This window comes from Microtus ochrogaster, chromosome 10 (genome assembly GCF_000317375.1).
Source record: "Microtus ochrogaster isolate Prairie Vole_2 chromosome 10, MicOch1.0, whole genome shotgun sequence".
NCBI classification, from domain to species: Eukaryota; Metazoa; Chordata; class Mammalia; order Rodentia; family Cricetidae; genus Microtus; species Microtus ochrogaster.
Window position 1 is genome coordinate 36,630,143 of NC_022016.1, and position 22,388 is coordinate 36,652,530.

General features: G+C 39.3%; 1 protein-coding gene across 3 annotated transcripts in view; it reads right to left on the minus strand.

The window, feature by feature from the left end:
* The window catches only part of Rpgr (retinitis pigmentosa GTPase regulator), a 50,681-nt gene that overhangs the window by 15,830 nt on the left and 12,463 nt on the right, over positions 1-22,388 (minus strand). The window contains exons 8-14 of one of the 3 annotated variants that reach the window (XM_005352844.2): positions 21,390-21,545; positions 17,825-17,949; positions 15,327-15,509; positions 14,121-14,274; positions 9,132-9,229; positions 2,861-2,926; positions 581-1,441 (exon numbers count right to left, since the gene is read on the minus strand). In XM_005352844.2, coding sequence (XP_005352901.1) covers positions 581-1,441; positions 2,861-2,926; positions 9,132-9,229; positions 14,121-14,274; positions 15,327-15,509; positions 17,825-17,949; positions 21,390-21,545 — 1,643 coding nt within the window. The remainder of the gene's footprint in view (positions 1-580; positions 1,442-2,860; positions 2,927-9,131; positions 9,230-14,120; positions 14,275-15,326; positions 15,510-17,824; positions 17,950-21,389; positions 21,546-22,388) is intronic. The other 2 variants (XM_005352845.2, XM_026782161.1) reach the window with 2 other exon arrangements.

Sequence of the window (22,388 nt, forward strand, 5' to 3'; positions counted from 1 at the left end):
CTCCCTCTTCTTCCCCCTCTTCCTCTCCTCCCTCTTCCTCTTCTCCCTCTTCTTCCCCCTCTTCCTCTCCTCCCTCTTCTTCCACTCCTTTAACTTCCCTTTCTCTTTCTTTCTCTTTCCTATCTCCTTCCTTATTGTTTCCCTCCCATTCCTCCTCCCCACGTTGCTCCTCTGATGTGTCTTCTCCTCCCTCTTCCTCGTTCCTCCCCTCTTCCTCCTCTTCCTCATCTTCATCTCCTATACCCTGTAGTTCTCTTTCTTCCATCTCTTGGTTTCTTTGCACTCGGCTTCCTTCATCCCTTTCCATCTTCTCTCTTCCCTCAGCCCCCTTTCCCCATCCTTCCTCCTCTTCTAAGTCTTTCTCTTCCATAACCAAGATGTGCCTTTCTCCCTTCCTCTTTCTTGTCATCCTGTCTAGTTTGTCCTGCACCCTTTGCCACTGTTCTGCTCCTAAACTATCCTTCTCACAGATTTGATCCCTTTCACCCTCAGCTCCATCATCTACCTCTCCCCCTGACTCTCCCTCACTTTCGCCCTCAGCTCCATCCTCTCCCCCTGACTCTCCCTCACTTTCACTCACCTCTTTTTCTGTACTGACATCTGGCGGGGGTTCTGTTTTCTCCTCCTTTCCTTCTCCTTCCAATTCCACATTTTTCTCTTGTACCTGAACTTTTTGCTCCACTACTGCATTTCCTTCTGGATCCTCCGGTCCTTCCTGCTCCTCTGGTATCCCTGACAAGTGGTCATACTTAAGATCGTATTTCGCAGCGTACATGCCTGCTTTGGATTCGCTCTCACTCTCTTGTTCAGCACATTTCCTGATGTACCATAGGCAGTGCTCAGTTTCCACTTCATCATCATCTTTCTCGTCACTACTAGCTTCTACTGGCTCAGGCTGCTCCAACACCTCAGCTCTGCCTGGCTGACTTTCTCTTTCGCATTCAACGTAACTGTCTGGTTCTTCTACCACTTCTGTTTCACTGTCAAAGATCAAATTCTGCTCACTGCTCTTCATTTCCTGAGCAGTATCTTTACTCTCTTCGCTCTCAGAATTCATGTCTTTGTCTTGTAAGTCATCGAAAAATGGATCTGATTTTGCACTCTCTTCCCCATCTATGATATCATTCACATCTGTTATCTCCATCACCTCAGTTTTCTTCTCAGGGGCTAGTTCTTCAATACTTTTCTGTTCTCTTTCCTCTTTTTGTAAACCCTTCTCAGCAGTGTTGACCTGAGGCCCTGCCTGGTCTAGGCCATTACCTACTTCCTCATCTGAAAATGCTACCATAATCTCGGCTGGTCGTATCATGAAGATCCCTTTTGCTAGATATTGTTTGTATACTGTCTCCTTTTTTATTTTTGATATCTCTTCATATTCATAACTATCATCATTTTCAGTACAAGGTGTACTTTCCATCGCTTCCTCTGTAAAGTCTTGATTCTGTAAAGTTTTTGAAGTAACCATCAAACTATTATTAATTGGCAAAGGCATCAAAGTTATATAAATCACTGTACAGATTTTACATTTGTATCTATAACAGCTAGGGAAGGCTCACATTTCAACTTTATAAATTATTAGATTAAATAAATTAATAAAACATGAGTTACAAATTAACAAGCTAATAGAAACAGTATAACAAATATAATCATTTTTACTCACTCAAGTTGTCCTGACAGAGCCTAACATAAAAGCAGCATGTGAAATATGGGGTGCACATCCGTTTAAAGAGAAGGGGTTCCCATTGCTACTGTTTCTAGGTCTGCTCTTTAGAAAGTTTTGAAATCTGAATCCTAAGAGAGACAGTCCCAACTTCCAGAACTTATTTCTAATTGCATGTGCCTTTCTTTTCCCAACAACCCAGAAAACTTCAAGCCTAGCATCTAAGACACTGGAAGGAGAGACACAGGAAAGATGGCGGCTTGAGGCAGAGTAAGTCACTGAGGTAGTGGGCACTCATGCTCTGCCAGCTGTGTCAAGAGACCAGCTCTCCCATGTTCAAAGACACGCTGTCACTCGCTGTGTCTCACACTTCTAGAGCGCTACCTATATGTTTTTATAATTCAGCAAGATCTTCCTGCATTTTATAAGATCTGGTTTTAAGAATTTTAACCTAATAATATAGCAAAGGCAGTAGAAACATTAAATGATTTCCAAAGCCAAACCTCAAAGTGAATTGCTTTATTTTAGTAACTTCCAAATACCTCATATTTTTATTTCATTGGTCCCTAAAATCAGGAGAAGCAAAAATAATGAATTTATCATTTATCTAGGGTTGTGGAAATCACATGCTGTTTTTTACTCCTGACATTGTTACAAACTAAAGTGCCTCCTTTTCACTCATCTACAGCTGCTTACTAATTTCCAACTTTTATTTAAATCATGCTTTATGCTAATCCTTCCTTAATAACGTCCAATCTAAATATTGTAAAATGATTATCAAACACTTTACACTAAAAACAACTCACAAAACTTTAAAGCTAGAAAGATGTAAACATTCTCCAGCAAAGTCTCATAGTGACTCATGCAGTCATATATAGCCAAATTAAGGGCTACAGTCGATAAATAGCAGCCTCTTCCCTCAAGTTCCAGCTATGATGACTGACTATTACCTGGCTGAAAAGAATTGTCATAACTTAGGTGAATAAGTGGATGAGCAATTCTAGCAATGAAATTCTATATATACCAATAAAAGAAAGCAAACAGAAGTCATCTACATTAGATTCCTGTCTTTGAAATTTTACTACAAGTGCATGATTACCTTTTTGTCCTCTTTACAAAAAAAATTTCAAAGAAAGATAAAACTGTTCTTACCTACCACAATAATAGCAGTAATAATAATAATAACTCTATGTGTTATACCTTTTGTTTTTGAATTGGTGAAAATTTTAATGATGTCTCACTGGAACTCAGGTCCATCACATGTGTCTGAAATAAATAAAATATATGTTCTAGATAAAATGGAAAAATTATATATGAATAATAAGTGTGAAGAAACTCAGACATTATTACAATCTATTTACAACTGCCAACTGATGATGTCAAGACAAAAAAGCTGCTGAGAACTCAATAAGCCTGATACTCAAGATTGCTCAAAGCAATCCAATACCTTTCAGCTTCTCTATATTAGAAGCAAAACAGGAGCCCTTCCTACTTGTTTAGGTGGATGGAGTGTCAGAATGTGATACTGGAGTGGCCTTCTTAGAAATGGCTGGAGCATGGGAACAGAGTTGCGAGGAAAGAGGTGTCCCAAGACCAGTGGCATGGCAGTTGGGGTGGGGTGCGGGAGAATTGTCTGTATTCTGTCAATCATGTTTTAATTAAACGCTGATTGGTCAGGCAGGAAGTATAGGTGGGAAAACCAGACAGGAAGTAGAAATTATGCAATGAGAACAGGAGAATTCTGGGAAGGAGGAAGTTGATTCCTCCCAACTCCTGCCTAGACTCCGAAGAAGTAAGATGTGAGCTGCCCTGCTGAGAAAGGTACCAAACCATGTGGCTAGAATAATGGGTTAATATCAGTCATAAGAACTAATAAGAAGCCTGAGCTGATGGGGCAATCAGTTTTATGGAGATCTCTGTGTGATTTTCTTTGGGGCTGAACAGCTGTGGGAACCAAGCAGGACATAAACCCCAACAAGCAGGCCCCGTTCATGTTACAGGAAAGTGTGTTGGCAAGAATGAGAGACATAATGCCTCAGGGAGCACCGCTAGTGCAGAATTTTGTAGTCAGGCTTTACAGAAATCCTGGCATGAGCTAAAAGATTTCTTAATTTAGCCTTTGTGGGCCTAGATTTAAAAAAGATAAAATCATTTATTTATTCAACAAAATACTATGTCTCATTACATTTCCGTATGTGCAGTGTGTATTTCAGCCACACTTCCTACTCTGCCACCCCTTCTCACGCCATTGTCCCTGCCCCCCTACACAGTTCTCCTTCTGTTTTCATGTCAGAATTTTTATTTCCAGTCAAGATTTCACACATGAGAGACAAAATGTGCTATCTGTGTGTCTGAGTCCATAAGCTTCTATTTGGTTTCCTTTGTGCTGTGGCACTGATCCACCCACCAAACAGCTTCAGGACCATAAGAAATTACATTGTGGGCTACAGAAGACACAGTCTAGATAAGACAAGAGACCTCAAATCACACGGGAAACTTGTTCTGGAGTATTTATCTGGGTTTCCAAGATTACTATCAGGGTGTTGCAACGGGGGAGCCATCCTGCAGTGGGTCTTACTATCTAAACTTAACTGCTCTAAGAACTGAAGGTTCCTATCTTCCTATCTTTGCAGCCATATTGCGCAGCCTCCTAATTGAAGCATTCTATCTTGAAGGGAAGCTCACTAAGACTTAGGAAGTAGACAAATCACAAGTGTGAAGAAGTCACAGAAACAGGTAAGCTTTATTCACAAAGTCCCTCCTTCTAGGTTATATAATCAGTAAGGACTACTGGTGAGAGGAGACTCTGATCAGCTGAGTTGCCTTCAAGGTATACAGTAGGTTCCAAGGAGGTATGTTTTGGGCAGCATCACACATTCTAGGACAGGATTTTCAGTGATAAGACCTTAGAGTCATCTACGCACTTGTAAGTAGCCTGCAATGAACCATTGGTTTATCAAGTTGGACTTTGGTGGTATTGTTAATTTGGTCTGTTGTTAGTTTTGTGTATAGGATGGATACATGTTTGTTTATGTGCCCCACATAAAAGCTGCACAATAGTTTCCAGGCAATATTGCATGAGTTTGGTAGGTAGTAGCCTAGAGACAGGTTGGCCAGGTAGAAGAAATTCTGCACAGTGGGAAATTAGAATGCAATGCTGACTGGAAAGGAAGGTGTTTTTCTTGACAGGAGCCTCAGGAATCCAACTTTCAGAATCTAAAGCAAAGAATTGTGTAAGATTCTGCATGACAGTTGTGAGTGTGTGTATACAGAGAGAGTGGGCTTACCAGACTGACATTGTGCACATCACGTCAAAACTTACAGATCACTGCCAAATATTCCACACAAACATTTTAGCAGGAAGTTCAATTGTAATTAGACTCAACACTACACAAGAAACTGATATCTCAAATGTATACCAGAAGGAAGAGGTGCTAAATAGGAGTATCTCACATAATAGTGTAAGACGCATCTACTCCAACAAACATACGAATCTCAACATAGAAACACACTATGAAGGCCACCTTTAGGCCATCGTAAATTCAAATTCAGGTGATGGGATTACAGAGTAAATTCTAAGACTGACCGGTTACAGATTGAGACTGCAATCTCAAAGGCAATCAACAACAAACAAGCTATACAAGGAAACACTTGATTCCATTTAAAGGCAAATCAATTAGAATAAGAGATTTATTAAATTAAAGACTAGAGAGAATGGAATAATGATGTATTTCAAATCATATAAAAATAATTGCCAATCAAGAGTATCATACCTAGAATGCTGGTTAGCTTTATGTCAACTTGACACAAGCTAGGGTCATCAGAGACGACAGTCTCAATTGACAAAATGGCTCCAGAAGATTCAGCTGCAGGCAAGCCTGTAGGCATTTTTTTAATTAGTGATTAATGTGGAAGGGTTCAAGCATTGTGGGTGGGGCCACTGCTGGGCAGGTGGTCCTGGGTTCTATAAAAAAGCAGGCTGATCAAGCTATGAGGAGTAAGCCAGCTCCCCTCCATGACCTCTGCATCAGCTCCTGCCTCTTGGTTCCTGTGCTGTGTGAGTCCTTGCCCTCATTGCTTTTGATGAGAAACTGTTATTTGGAACTGAGTAAAATGTGAAATAAACTCTTTCTTCCAAAGTTGCTTTTGGTCATGGTATTTCATCACTACAATAGTAACTCTAAGACACCTAGCAAAGTTATCCTTCAAATTCAATGGAGAAATAAAGACCTTCCAAGATAAGTTTGCACTAATGTAAGCCATGACTAATAGACTAGAATCACAGAAGACAATTAAAGCAACCCTACACCTAGAAGAGAAAGGAGACCAAACACAATCCTGAGAGCACTGAAAAGAATACCTCTCGCTGTGACACTAGTCATACAACTGAGAAGCAGCTAGCCGCCACTTCTAGGATGAGAGGAAGACATGCTAAAGCAAGAAGAAATAAACAGATTTTTGGAAAGAACTAAATCAGTAACATATATACACCTTTCAATAAAAACTTGAATGTAAATGGGGTTAATTTACCAATCAAAAGACACCAGTTGGGTGACAGTATTTGAAAACAAAGAGCAATATACTTTAGGCAAAGAACTGCATCAAGAATACATACAGAGAACTGAAAGAGGTGGAAATTTATTTCAAAGTGGATGGACTCTAAACATAAGCAAAAGTAGCTATACTAATATCCACTGAAATATACAAAATATGCTGAAAGCCAGGATTAGAAACCAAGACTGTCACTACTTATTAATCAAGGAAACAATTCTTGAAAAATACATTAAAATACATATACATACATACATACATACATTCACCAAATACTGAAGTATTCGATTTTATGAAAAAATACAACTATAGGTGAAGGGAAAGATATGCTCCAGCACAATAATAGTAGTGACTTCAGTACTGCATTCTTATTCAAGAAAAAAAGCAACACAGTAATGTTACTTATATTTCAACAGATGTAGAATGCACATTTCTTGACATCAGCATATGGAACATATGTAAGACCATAAAGGAAATTATACAAAATTCAAACACATTTTAATTTCTAACATATTATCAGACTACATGGAATAAAAAGAAAATAATAGAAATCAATAGAAAAAAACTATAGCCATTACACAAACACATGGAAGTCAAATAATAGTTTTCAGTGACTATCAGACCACTGAAAAATTCAGAAGAGTACTACTGAATTAAATTTAAATGGAGTACTACTCAGCAGTAAAAAAACAATGGCATCTTAAAATTTGCATGCACATGGAGGGAGCTAGAAAAAAAAACCATCCTGAGTGAGGTAACAACTCAGATGAACAAGTGAACAAGGGATGTACTTACTCATAATTGGATACTAGCTGTAAAGCAAAGGATAACAAGCCTATAGTCCATGACCCTGGAGAAGCTAAGTAACAAGGTCAGCCCTAAGAGAAACATATATAGATCCCCCTGGGAAGGGGAAATAGACAAGATCTCCTGAGAAAACTGGGTGCATGGGGGTAGGGGGAGAAAGGAGTGCGGAAAGGGAGGAGGACCAGAGAAAGGGAGCAGGGAGGAGAACACGAGGAAATGGGATAGTTGAGATGAGTGAAGGACAGAGATGAGAGCAAGGAAAGAGATACCTTGATTGAGAAGCCATTATGGGGCTAGCAAAAAATCTGGCACTAGAAAAATTCTCAAGAATCCACAAGAATGATCCCAGCTAAGACCCTAAGCAATAGAGGAGAAGGTGCCTGAACTGGCCTTGCCCTGTAGTCAGATTGATGAATATCTAAAATGTCAACATAGAGCCTTCATCTAGCAACTGATGAAGCCTGGGGCAGAGATCCACACTGGAGCTCTGGGCTGGGCTCCCAATGTCCAGTGGAAGAGTGGGAGGGGTGAGAAGATGAACAAAGAGGTCAAGAGCATTATGGGGACACCCACTGAAACAGTTTACCTGAGCTAATGGGAGCTCACCAACTCTGGTGAGAAAGGGAAAGAACCAGCACAGGACCAAACTAGAGCCTCTGAATGTGGGTGACAGTTACATAGCTGGGGCAGACTGCAGGGCCACTGGCAGTGGCACCATGATTTAGCCCCACTGCTTGTACTGGCTTTTTGGAACCCATTCTCTTTGGATAGATACATTGCTCAGCCTAGATATAGTAGGGAGGGTGTTAGACCTTCCCCATCAATGTGCCTTACCCTCTCTGAGGAGTAGATGGGAGGGTAGGGTGGGGGAAAAGGTGGAGAAAATGGGAGGAGGGGAGAGTGGGAACTGGGATTGGTATGTAAAGTAAAAAAAGATAGTTTGTTTTCTTTTTTTAAAAATAAAATAAATTATCAAAATATATGAAAATGGAAACACAATATGCCAGAACCTGTGGGCTACAGAGAAAGCTGTACACAAAGGGATGTGGATAGCACTGAGTGAAGACATAAACACACAAAACAGCCAGAGAGATCACAAAAACAACAATGTATCACAAGGCCCTAAAAAACAAGAACACAGCAAAACCCAAATCAGTAGAAGGAAAGAAATGATACACAATAAAGATCATATCAGAAATGAATTAAATGGAGATTAAAAGACCAGCATAAAAGGCCATGAAACAAAGAGCTACATCATTGAAGCATAAATAAAATGGACAACACCTTAGCTAAACTAACCAAAGAGAAAAAAATCCAAATGCATAAAATAAGAGATAAAAATGGGACAATGTGAAAAAAGGAAATATTTAAAACTCTTGCTAGGAATATAAATTAGTATAGCCATGATGTACAGTGCAAAGGTTTCTCAAAAGCTAAAAATAGAGCTATTTATTATTTTAAAATAACTACTTATTATTAAATTACTAATTATTAAATATTACTAATTATCAAAACTATTATTAAAAATAATCTAATTCTTCTACTAGTTTGGGGTTTATATGTGAAAGAAATGAAGTGAGCATACAAAAGAAATACCTGTAAAGACAGGAGGTGGTGGCACACACCTTTGATCCCAGCACTCGGGAGGCAGAGGCAGGTGGATCTCTGTGAGTTCGAGGCCAGCCTGGTCTACAGAGTGAGTTCCAGACAGGCTTCAAAGCTACAGAAGAAACCTGTCTCGAAAAACTAAAAAACCAAAAAAAAAAAAAAACCCAAAAAACCCCACCAAAACTGTATATACCCATGTTTAGTGCAATAAAAGTCATTAGTTAAAGTATAAATTCTGTCAACAGATGAACAGATAAAGGAAAATACACATACACTCTCTCTCTGCCTTTGCCCCTCTCTGTCACACACACACATAGACACACAGACACCCTAGGGTGTTTAATTCAGCCATAAAGAATAATCAACTCATGTCATTTTCAGGAAAATGGATGTAACTGTAGGACACATATTTTACACATAAAACAATATACAAAGTATATACACTCAAGTTCATGGGGAACTAAAATTCACATAACTTATATCTAAATAGACCAAAAATAATTACCAAATTTAAGATATCAGTAGTTTCACCAAGGTTTTCTGAATCCACTGCTGAAGAATTTTCTGTGTCTGTCTCTTTGTTCATTTTATCTTCAAAATAATCTGAATGAATAAAAGCAAAAAGTCAGACTTAGATCTAACAGAAATGAGAAAAGCAAATGAATAAATACATCGCTCTATAATACATCATGGGGTATAACTGCACCCAAGGCCTTCTAATCTTGTGATTGGAGATGAACAGTAGTCACTCATAGTAGCAGCACATTTTCAAATCTCACACTGAGAGTTTACTGTGCTGACAAATATGTAGCAACAGCTTCATTCCTAAGGACATGCAAACAGTAGTCCTTTGGAAGAAGACCTTCTCAGGTGAGCCATCTGTATCAAGCACTGCCAGCTAGCCTTAAGACAGTCCCCATGACCCCACTCCCCTGGTATTCTCACCTCACTGTGGCTCCCCTTGCATATGATATGGGGCTTGAGTTCTATGTGCACCATCATCTAAGTAAAGTGAGCATAACTGTGCCATGACTGGAGTTTCTTGGTCACACATGTGTGTTTTATTTCCATATTGTGAGCATTTCTTTGAAGAAGCCTATATGGCAAAGATGTGAAGTGCCCTGCTAATGATCACATGAATGAGCTAGGAGTCCACTCAAGCTTCCAGATAGTACCATCCCATTCAAAAGCACAAGTCCATGAAAGAGCCTGAGCATGAAACACTCAGTCTAGCTGCTCTTGCATTCTTGATTCTCGGAAGATGTGTCAAACAACAAATATCTATGATTTTGACCTGCTAAATTTTGGTCATTTTTAAATGTAGCCATGAAAAACTAGTATAACCACTTAGAACTCAAAAACTGATAATATCACAAAGCAGAAAATTCCAAATGAATTTGCTCTATTGGAACTTTTAGTTTTGTCTGTCACTGTGCCCTTTTTAATCTCCTGACCATATATTATGAAATCTCTATTAAAAATGTCAGTATACACTCATTACTTTGTTTTGAATCCTTTCAATTGATTGTAATTGAATGTTAATGAATTTAAACTGTTCATTTTACATTCCTTCCATATGAGACAATGTGCAGAGAAAACTAAAATATACTAATTATTTCTGTGTTTCAATTATCTATATGTAAGATATAAGGCTGGTGGTGTGTGTGTGTTCATTAACAAACAGTAATGTAACTGTTTATGCTTAATGAACTCATACTCTAGAAGAGATGTAGAACATAGGATACTGGGTAAAGAAAAAAAATCGCATATGAATATTGGGAATAAGAAAGATTTCATTTGCATGGTATATGCAAGGATGTGTAGAATTCTGAGAGGTAGGTGGAAGGGGAAGAAAATCAAGCCCAATACTAACAATGCAAAGAAGCAGAGAGAGACCTAAGAAAGCAGCTTATGTTGAACATTTCCCACGTGTTCGAAGCATATACTTTAACCTATGTTGAATTAATCCCATGACAATGAGAGGAAAGTAGGTTCATTGACTCTTCTGGTGCTCAGTTCCTGTCTCAGTTCTGTCTGACTCTGCAGTCCATGCTCTTTTCAGGAAGTTAAACTGAATCACTCAGTTTGAGCAATAGCAAGCACTGTAAGTTAATATCTGAGGCTGTGTTGTGAAAGTTTCAGATTGTAAGTAAATACAGGGACTATACGGCTATCCTTAATATCTCAAACTTTCAGAAAAGATTTTATTACTCTGTGTGTGTGTGTGTGTGTGTGTGTGTGTGTGTGTGTGATGCACACACACATGGGCAAAGGCTAGAAAAGAGTATCTGGTTCCACAAAGCTAGAGTCATAGGTGGTTGTGAGCTGTCCAACATGGATGCTGGGACCTCAATTCAGGTCTCTTCAGGAGCAAGTACTCTTAGCTGCTGATCTTCCTCTCCAGCCACCAACCTCTGACATTTTGGCATAAAAGCGGCCACTCACAATACATGAAGGACCCAGAATAGATTGTTTCCATAAATTTCCACTTACAAAAGTAGGACACTAGCTAGATTTGGCTCATGGGCCTAACCTAGATGAATACTATAAGGAAATATTATTAGAAGACGAAGTTAGAACAACAGGCGGGACTCATATGGGAGATTTTATACTTATTTTTATAATAATGAGGAATCCTTCACAGGACAAAGAATAGGTAGGCATTATACTGTACTTTAAAAATAATGTGGAAACTGTCACAAAAGTATAGATTAGAGAATCAGAGAATGTAGGTTTGGAAAAGATCGGTTTCTTTTGTCTCAGGTTCGATTGAGAAAATGTATGTCACAAGACATGATCTACTTTCTGTTACTCACTCTCTCTCTCTCTCTCTCTCTCTCTCTCTCTCTCTCTCTCTCTCTCTCTCTCTCCATCAATGTATCCATATACAGTTGTATCCAACTTCTCATTTTTCTGTTACACCCTACTGTGTCTTCCCTGCTATTGAGGACTGTTCTGTATCCCAGCGTCCCCTGTGCTACCGTGCTCTCCTGGACTACTGGCTCACCTCCACTTCTGTTACACTGTACTGTGTCTTCCCTGCTATTGAGGACTGTTCTGTATCCCAGCGTCCCCTGTGCTACCGTGCTCTCCTGGACTACTGGCTCACCTCCACTTCTGTTACACTGTACTGTGTCTTCCCTGCTATTGAGGACTGTTCTGTATCCCAGCGTCCCCTGTGCTACCGTGCTCTCCTGGACTACTGGTTCACCTCCATTGGCTTACATGTGGGATTCCGTTGTGTCCCACACTGGTCTCACAATCCCTCCAGCAGCCAGCCCAGTTCTTTGGGCCTCATAACCAAACAGACAAAATAATGATTTAGAGAGCTTAGCTCCTCTTCACTTGCCCATTCTCCTTTCATGCCTCAACTCTAAGCACTCTGGCTTCTGCCCAGATCTTGCCCTAGAGCTTCTCAGGTTGACATTGCTGGTGTTCTCCATGATGCCAAATGTACTGGGAACTCTTTTGTGCATTCAAATTACTACTCTCTCAGATACTAATTTCCTGAATCCATTGTTCCTAACTAAAGTTGGTCCTTTCTCCTTTACCTTCTAAATGACAGTCTGACTTCCCTGCAATCCACAGTAACCCAGAAGTATGATTATCTTAAAAGGTCAACTGGACTGGAATACATCAAGTAAAAACACCATTAGACTGAAGAAAACTATTCAATCCTAATAAGTATCTTCTAATCTATGAAATGAAGAATATTTTTTCTTACCGTTTCTTTTTCCAACAACATACCTGAATTCCCACCCCCATCTTCTAATCACACTGGTTCCCTTTTCTAAGGCATTACCTCCAAGTCTTTGTCTGGGATGCATATATTCTGACTCTTTGAATTACTTTACTTTTAAATTAAATTTAGTTATAAAAAGTTTAGTTTAAACTTTAGACAAAATTCTTATTGACTCTAGCTACAAAATTATAGAGTTACATATCACTCCGCACTGAAATCTCCTGAAGTGTGAAATAACTTTCCTACTCTATAAACCTTTCTCTCTCTCTCAACACACTCTTTTGCACAATCTGCTACTATTTTCAACATTTTAAATTTTTTTGAAATTTTTACTTTTGAGAATCTCAAACATGTATGCAGTGAAATATGATCACCTCGATCCAATACACCGCCCTCTAATCCTTTCCATGCTCCCTCTCAACTTGGTAACTTTTCTATGTTTAAGGCTAAACTGACGCTGATGCATATTTCAAAGTATGCCCTATGAGAGGTGCATGCGACTAGCTCATTACTGATGTCCTGCTTATCATGCCTTTTCCATGGCCTGCTCTTGCCAGGGTCTCTGGCTCTTTATTAATTCAGTCATTTGCCTAGATTCCTCAAAGATATAAAAGTCATCTCTGCCATGTTTTATCCCCAACCCCTAGGTTTCATTTTCAATATTATTGGTGTGTATGCGTGTGTGTGTGTGTGTGTGTGTGTGTGTGTGTGTGCGTGTGTATGATATGTGTATATGGGTACTGCATCATATGGCATGTGTGTGAGGTCAGAAGACAAGTCATGGAGTCAGTTCTCTCCTTCCACCTATATGTGACAGCCAGAAACGAGCTCCAGTCACCAGACCTTCACAGCAAAGGCGTTTAACCTCTGGGCCATCTCATCTGCTTTTCTTTCCTATTTTAGTCCCCAAACTACTGTTTTTCTGATCCTTTGGTCATGAGCTCATATTCAGGTATACATTAGTAGTAATGGACTCATTCTCCTAAGAAACCCTAATATCTCCAAATAAAGTTATTTAGAAGAGGTGCAGAATAGTTAGTCGGCCATTTCTCTTTTAACCTTGATGTGGGTTCAAGAGATCAAACTCAGGTTCTCACTCATACCTAGCAAGGGTCTTAATCTTCTGTGTCATCTTGCCAGACTTTTAATTCAGTATTATTAAACACATTTCAAACATAAAGAACCCGGGGCATTGAAAAATTAAGATGGCCCCAGAGTTTAGAAGTAGCAGACCTAGCATGTGATTTAGATGAGCTGAACTACATAATTGCACGCTGAAGCACATGAGCACAGCGGTGCATGGCAGGGCAGCACAGACTTCCTTCCATTGACACCCTGTCCACTGCAGTCGCCAGATGAATGTAGGAAGGCCACATCTTCTCTTTGAGCCTTGCTTTTCTTAGCCATAAAATAAAGACTATTTTCCCACCAAAGTTATGGAATTTGCAGGCCTAGAATGATTTTTTGTGTACTTCCCACTGCTCCATAGAGTTGCTGCTACGATGAGTGGTGTATGGAGTATATAGATTTCCGCTCCAACTAGAAATGCCACACTCTAACTAGAGGGAAGATAATATAGCAAACTGTAAAAAAACAGGTGCTTCATTTCTTTCTAGTTCTGGGAATGAATCTCAGGGCCTTACCCACACTGAACAAGTATTCTGATTATCCCACCGACCTATGTCCTGGCCCATAAGCATGGACATGAGAGGAGTGCCAGTCCCACTTCCACTGAGAGCAGACCAAGCTTACCTGAGTCTAGTGGCTCGACCGAGTCCGGGGGGCTTTGCTCTGAGAAGTTCATAGACAAGCGGAAAGGGATTGAACTGGGGGAAAAGAAACCAGCAGACGTTCCCTCTAAGGGAGGCAGTGCTCCCACCAGTGAAGCAGAACCTGGCGGTCTCTCCTTTAAAGAAAGGTTAAACAAACTGTCAGATGATCCTACATATAACAGCTGCATACACTTTCCTGTAGTTAGTGAAAATATTGAAGAGAGAAAGCCTTCAAGTCTGCCAATGTTCCACAACATGCACATAAGCATTCCCAAGGCCTCAAAAGCCTTGTGCTTCTGTCTTTGTATCGTCGGTCCTCTAAACGGTCTCTATCAAAGTCTCTAAGTCTATTTTTTATGTTAGGGAGTGTGTTTGTGTTTCAGCTGTCTACCCTGAGAAACAAAAAGTTGTTCATAAGAAACAACTATTACCACAGGCTGATGGGACAGTCTTCATTATTCCATATATATTGTTTCATAATAAAATACAGATATAACTTCAAAAGGAATACATCTTAGAACTTAAAATAATTTTCAAAGCTTTTAAGTATTTAAATATTTTCATTTTAAAGAGCTGTGACTTATGTAGCAATTTTAAAGCATAGAAGAGAGTCTCTAAACATAATTAGTAGGAAATATTTTGTCTCCAAGTGAAGGACTCATTTCTTTGTTGCCCATATTTCATTGTTTACAGACTATAACCTTCCATTGTTTAGGAGGTTTAACAAAAAAGGCAGCATTATGTTAATATTATGTGCCCCATGTCTTCTGTATAATAGAACACTATCTCTTATACTAATACTGTGGTGTATATTCCTAAAGCTGTGTTACACAGATAAAAATGTTCTTATCACAGTATTACCAAAGAGAAGCATGTAACAAATAGTCATCATATATCAACATACAGTTGAAGGAAAGATCAAGGGACCACTTACTTTGAGCTAAGAAAGATCTATATGAAATGTGCTGTGTGTTTGATAATGACCTATAAACAAAGGTTATTCATGATCATTTGAATTTTCCCATTTGTATTCTTTAATATCAACTCTGAACTTATGTCATAAGTTTAAAAGCCTTTATCTCTGATCATTTTCATCTTAAAAGACCCTCCCTTAAAAAGAGAATTGTTGCTATTTTATTTGCAGTGGTTGACAGCGCTTATCACACACACTAGAGCACAATTGTACCCGCTCTCTTCGCCGCAGACGTGCTGATAAAGATCTATTCAGTGGAGTTCCTGGGGTCAGGTCAGTGGTGGACATAGAGCCTGTACTTAGGTAAGGTTCATACACTTCTTCAAATTCCGATTCATCTATTGCATCAAGTCGTGGGGTGGCAAAAACAAGCATGTGACATCCACCACAGGCAATCTGCAAGTGCAAATCCACAGAAAAATTGATCACTGCTAACATCAAACACAAATGGGCTAGCAGTTATCAGATCAGCAACAAGACATTTACTTAGAGGCACACCTCTGAGATGGCCTCGCTCATGGCTTCTTTCTACAGATAGGTACAAGTATGCAGATACATATATATGTGTATATATGTATATATGTACAGATGTATACATTTACATGAATTAAACATAATTCTTTAAACAGACTGAAAATTAAAGCCAATCTATTCCAACATTTACTTTCAACTTAATATAATCTAGAGAAAATGTCCTTGTCACAGTATGCATCTCATTAAAACTTAGAAAATGTTATGTTTTGATCTTTAAACAACATTAAAAACTTCACAAAACATCTAGAGAATAACAGGTATGTAAATTACTCAAGAAAAACTAGTCTCTGACCATTATAATGATAAATGTACAAAATCTGCACAGGATTCTATCATGGAAGGCAGGGGCAGCCACTAGGTACCCTGCTCTCAGGAACTATTGGCAGTTCACTACTACTGACGGAGAAGGGGACATTTTCTTTAGTAGTGTAGCCAGTAGTGTACTGGCCATGGTCTAGCAAATAGCCTCTCATCATGTAAGCAACCCTAAATTCAGTCAACCAAAACAAGAGAAAAAGGTATGAGAGCAAGAGACATGCTAGTTGAAAAGATTTAGAAAGCATTGAGAGGGAGAAGGAAAAGGATGAGAGTAATGAGGAGATGAACGCAATCATAATACACACACACATACACATACACACACATACACATACACACACACATACATACACACATACACACACACATACACACATACACACACATACACACACACACACACATGAAATTGTCAAAAATAAAAAAGATGTTGTCTCCAAATCTTTTCCTTTCAAAGAACACTTTCTAAATTAAAGGCTTACAAGTCTTCAGAGGAAAATACAAGCACTCCGAACAAAATAATAAAAAATAAACACACTAAGGAGTTTGAAGTTGTAAATGCTTTTCACAAAAATGTTAACAAAACCCCTATGCTAACGACTGCAGTGAGAGAGAACTGAGTCCTCAGACTGCTTATCCAATGCCAGGGGCCGCCCAAGAACATGTGGGCAACAATGAACACAGGAGGGACTATGCATGTACTTGTTTCTATGTGTATGTAAAAATGGATAAAGGTGAAGATGTGGATTTGGGAGAGAGGAGGCATGGGAAGGATATAGAAGTAATTTTTTTTTAATTACAGAAATTAGCAAATCTATCTCTGTTATAATCCTAAATACAAATAGTCTTAACTCACCAATGAAAGCCATTGAAAAAAGACCCTATACTATGATCAAATCCCCTGAAAAAAGCAACCTGGGGGTTTCTGTTAGCTTCAGTTGCAGGTTGAAGCCCATCATAATAAGAGTCACAATGGCAGAACTTGAGGGAGGCAATCACATCAGGTCCACAGCCAGGAGCGGACAAACACATGTATGCATGCTAGTTAGTGCTCAGCTTGTTCTCTCCTGCGCAAAGTCCAAGGCCCAGTCTGCAAAATGATGCTGCCAACATTCAGCATGGATTTTCAGACTTCAATAAACCTAATTAAGAAAATTCCTCACAGGCACACCCTCAGGCCAACTCAATCTAAACAATCCCTGATTAAGGCCCCTCCCCAGGTGATTCTAGAATGTGTCAAGTTGGCAACTAAAACCATCACAGTTATCAAATTAATAAAAGAAGGATTCCACAGTATGGAACACAATGCCTTTGGAGAAGCAACATGAGCACTACCAAGTAAGCAGCATTTCCATGTCCACAGTTTAGCTGCTGAAAATACTAGAAACAATACAACAGGAAGACTGATTAGGAGGTGGCACTGAAAAGATAAATTCTTATCTGACTGCTCAGCCAATAAATCATTTGCAACAGTGTTTACGTATTATCTGGTCTCTTCTTGTGCAGGGTTTGAGAGTGCTCAACCTCCCCCAGGTCTGTTGCATTTGCCCTGTTAGCCGTGTGAGCAAGGCATTCTACTGGATGCTTGCTACACGAGACACAAACTTACAGGCATGGCACTCCAGCTTTGCAAGAGAAGTGAACATGAAGCAGAAAAAGCAGTATTTGTACAAAAACGTTCTTGAAGGAGCAAAACTGGAAACATCTGGAAACGTTTGCCTCTTACATAACTGGTTATGGTCATTATTAGATATATCTATGAAATGCTCATACAGATATAAAAAGGTGTTTTTATGAAATAACAAAAGTTTCAAATCTAGAAATATGAAACTATGCAAGAGGAAATGTGAAACTCTTACCAGTTGAACTGTAAATTTCAAAAAATTACAGCACAGTGTAGGAAAGAACTGGTTAGTAAAATTTTCCATCCCGAGTCCTAATTTTCCATGTCGGCCATCGCCAAAAGTATACATGAGGCCTACATCTAAAATGCAAACAAAATCAAAGTTACTCGAGTTCCATTTGTACAGATCTAGTTGTAGACTCATATCTTCACTTCTACTGCAGTTAGCTTTTCATAGAATTCTGAATTGAATTGACTCTGGTCTACTGGCCTGCGCAAAGTACAGTGTTTGGTGGTTCTCTATATAAGAGCAGGCAGTGGAAATGAGAACGGAACACTAAAGCTTCGTGGTTAAAGGCTTATGTGTCTGTTATGCACTGTAGTCTATTTAGGACCATCACTGGCCTCTGTCTACTACGTGCCAGTAGAATAATCCCTTTCTGAAGCAGTGAGAATGGAAAATGTCTCCAGATATCATCTGTCTCTCCAAGGGGTGTAAATTTGTCACTGGTGGAGAACTAAATACTTAGAATACAGTCGTCTCTTTTATTAATTTGGCTCCTGGGGTGTGGGACACTGCCAAACCAATGGCTGGAGTCAATGAAGCATTCCGACCAATCCCCATAGCAAGATCTGGATCGTATCTTGATAGCACATTATGATGAGCGATCCTGCCATTTCTAACGCCCAACGTCACACACTGACACTGCAGTTGCATTTAACGGCTGCGCTTCTTTGCAAGCCCCTCCTTCACACCCTGCATTTAAAGGTTGCATGGTGAGTGCCACAGAAGCAGAGGCCAATCAGGGCACAGACAAGCGGACATTCCCTCTAGTCAGGGCATTAAAGAAGGCTTTCAAAGTCAATCCTAAAAGATAGAATTTAGCTTCAAGAAGGAAATAAATGACCCTCCAGGCAGAATCAGCAGTACAAGGGAAAGCTTGTACAAGAACAGGCCAGGCAAAAGACCAAAAAGTAATCAGCAAGCCGAATATGAAGAGCTTGGAGAGATCAGAATCTAAAGCAGGAAGGCAAGACCACTACGGAGGATGAAATCTGTTTAGATTGCATATTTTAAATTCTATTTGAGCCGGGCGATGGTGGCGCACGCCTTTAATCCCAGCACTCGGGAGGCAGAGGCAGGCGGATCTCTGTGAGTTCGAGACCAGCCTGGTCTACAGAGCTAGTGCCAGGACAGGCTCCAAAGCCACAGAGAAACCCTGTCTCGAAAAACCAAAAAAAAAATAATAATAATAATAAAATAAATTCTATTTGAAGAACAGCAAGCTTTTTAAGTGAATGGCTTTAGGCTGGGAAATGATTAGCTTATATCTCGGGTTTCTGACTAAAGAAGATAAAGCAGCTGCACACTGACAGAATCTCCTGACTGGAGACTGACTTAAAGTAATAGAAGAGAATTCAGGAAGATGCTTCCATGATATCCAGCTGCAAGGCATTTCACGGTGGGTGGTGCCATCCCTGGGCTTGTGGTCCTGGTTTCTATGCAAAAGCAGGTTGAGTGAGCCACGGTAAGCAAACCAATTAACAGCGTCCTTCCATGGCTTCTGCATCTCCTCCTGCCTCCAGGATTCTGTCCTCTCTGAGTTCTTGTCCTGACTTCCTTCAGTGATGAACAGCAATATGGAAGTGTAAGTCAAATAAACCCTGATGTGGGAATGATTTCTTATTAATAAAGAAACTGCCTAGGCCCATTTCATAGGCCAGCCCTTAGGTAGGCGGAGAAAACAGAACAGGATGCTGGGAGAAAGAAGCTGAGTCAGTGAGTCGCCATGATTGTCCCACTGCAGACAGATGCAGGTTAAGATCATTCCTGGTAAGCCAGCTTGTGGACTACACAGAATAATAGAAATGGGTTAGATCAATATGTAAGAGCTAGCCAATAAGAGGCTGGAACTAATGGGTCAGGCAGTGATTAAAAGAATACAGTTTCCGTGTAATTATTTTGGGTAAAGCTAGCCGTGGGGGCGGCCGGGTGCTGGGCAGGGTCCTGGGGACCAGCCCCGCCGCTCATATTACAACACCTTTAATGTGTGCTTTTCCAAGATGATTTTCTTTAGCCTGAGAAAGTAACCCTTATCTCATTTGCTTGACTGAACTTCTAAGCTCAAAGAACATTTAGAAATATGAGCTATTGATAGGGAACTAGCAAGATCTTAAGAAAACTCAATATATGTCATTGTACTAGATAAACTAGAGAGAGAAAAAAATCTGTAAAACTTGTTCCTTGGGGAAGATAGATGAGCAAAAAGTCAAGCAAACTTAATATTCAGTTATTAGTGGCATAACTTTTCATCAGGTAGAAAAAGTACTATGCAAACAACTGAATGATCTATAATGAGGTTCACGATTCATAAAAAGTATATTCACCATCAAGGACAATTTAGGTTGATGAAAATGGTACTATGAACAAAGAAGCTAGCATTAGGGCAGCACAGTACGGGCCACATATCAACAGCTCCTATGGGACATAGTGTTGTTACATGCTACGCAAAGGAGAACATCAGTATTTGATGATGGACAGGTCGTTTTTCTCAAAGGGTTCTGTGGGAAAAACGTTTTCTAAGTTCTACTTCTCTAAACAGACACTATTGCATGAGCTCTGCTCTTTTTGGAGCTATTTTGGACAGAAGGAAGGAAAACATAAATACAAGAATCTGAATTATTCAGATATACTAGAATTATTTTCCATGTTTTACTTTGTTTTTAGATGAAACATTTTGTTACAAAGCATGTAAGTTTTCAAATACATAAATTCCCTACAGTGAATGGCTAAGTCACTTCAAGGGATAATTTTATTGAGTCTTACATTATCAAAAGCATCTAATTTATAAGACTAAAAAGTAAACAGGCTAACAGAACATCTCCTTGCGTAGTGCAGAAAGCAACAAAAAGATGAATTTGCTCAGTGGTTTTTGTGGGTGGCCTTCAAGGAAAGGAAGGAGTCAGTCAGTCCTGAAACGCCCCCTGGTGGTCATTGCAGCGCCTTTCTCTCTCAACTACTTTGCAAAGGGAAGGAAGGAGTAAGTGGTGAAACGCCCCCTGGTGGTCATTGCAGCGCCTTTCTCTCTCAACTACTTTGCAAAGGGAAGGAAGGAGTAAGTGGTGAAACGCCCCCTGGTGGTCAAAGGATCCTAAAATGTCCCTCAGCATGAGGACAGCTCTTCCACACTGAGTAGGTAAAGGTAAGTTTTTCCTGTGTGATTTTTCTCTCTGGCTTGAGGAGAGTTTTGATACAAGTGGAAAAAGATTTTAATATCTTACTCTTCTCCAAAGGTCTAATTTAAGACTCGAAACGTAAATCATTTTATTCAAGGCCTCAAAAGCCTAGGAACATGTGTTCACACTGAGTTATACCCAGTCCCCACATTTGTTTTAATCAGAATTATACTTTTAAACTAAACTAATACAAAATAACTTTGTTTTTAGAATATTAAATTCCATAAGATGTTAGATACATTTATCTCACATAACATTCATTTTATAATGAATAATACTATATATATACATATACACATGTGTGTGTGTATATATATCCAGAAATCAGAAAAATTATATCATACCAGTCATCAAAGCTGTATGATTTTCTCCACAGGAAATAAAACTTATTTTCTGATCCTTAATACACTCAATGACTCTGGGTTCTGATGTTTCAAAAAGAAAAGTGCCAAGGCCCAGTTGGCCAAACTGTCCCAGTCCAAAGGCATACACAACTTTCTCTGGAAGGAAATGAACACATACATGAAAAGAGTTGCATGGAGATACATCATATCTGAAATAATTGCAACATTCAACTTTTAAAATGGACATGAATTGCCTGTGAAAGAGCTGTCATAAAAATACTGACATGAAGTGCAAACTTTCAAAGACAAAAGAAGAAAAAAATTGGGTGTTACAAAGTAACTATCTGGGTATGATTTGTCCTTTATGAATAACCATAAAAGGAGTTACTGCAATAATGAGGTAGGTTTAAAGATGTATAACTCAGAGAACTCCCTGACATGTATTTATGATTACCACATCATCTCAGAAACTCGCAAATGTTACTAAACAATTTCCATTCACTGCCACAATTAAAAAAAATTTCTACAAAGATATCCCCCTTTAAAAGTAGTTCAACAAAATTATTTTACAAAATACAAATTATGAACAGGAGGTACAACACTTGCCTGGCATGCACAAGCCACAGAATCTCCCTGTAAAACACGGTAGCACACACACATACCTAATCCAGAATATAATTTTCAAAAGAATGAAAAATTATAGTAGATATGTTAATGTATTCATAAGCAAATTTTCTTTACAATACAGGAGGCCTCCCACTATATGATGATTTAGGTGATCTTTAGAGTCACCAAAGCTCCCTCAATAAATAATTCAGAAAATTTGAGATCATTTATCATCTAGAGATGGGAAGCTGAGAAGCATAAAACATGGCTGGCTAGAAAAGAGTTACTGTAGAAACAATGTGGCTGGTCTGTGTACTGAGAGGCACACTGGTGACACCGTGGCTGGTGGCTGTATTGAGAGACACACTGGTGACACCGTGGCTGGTGGCTGTA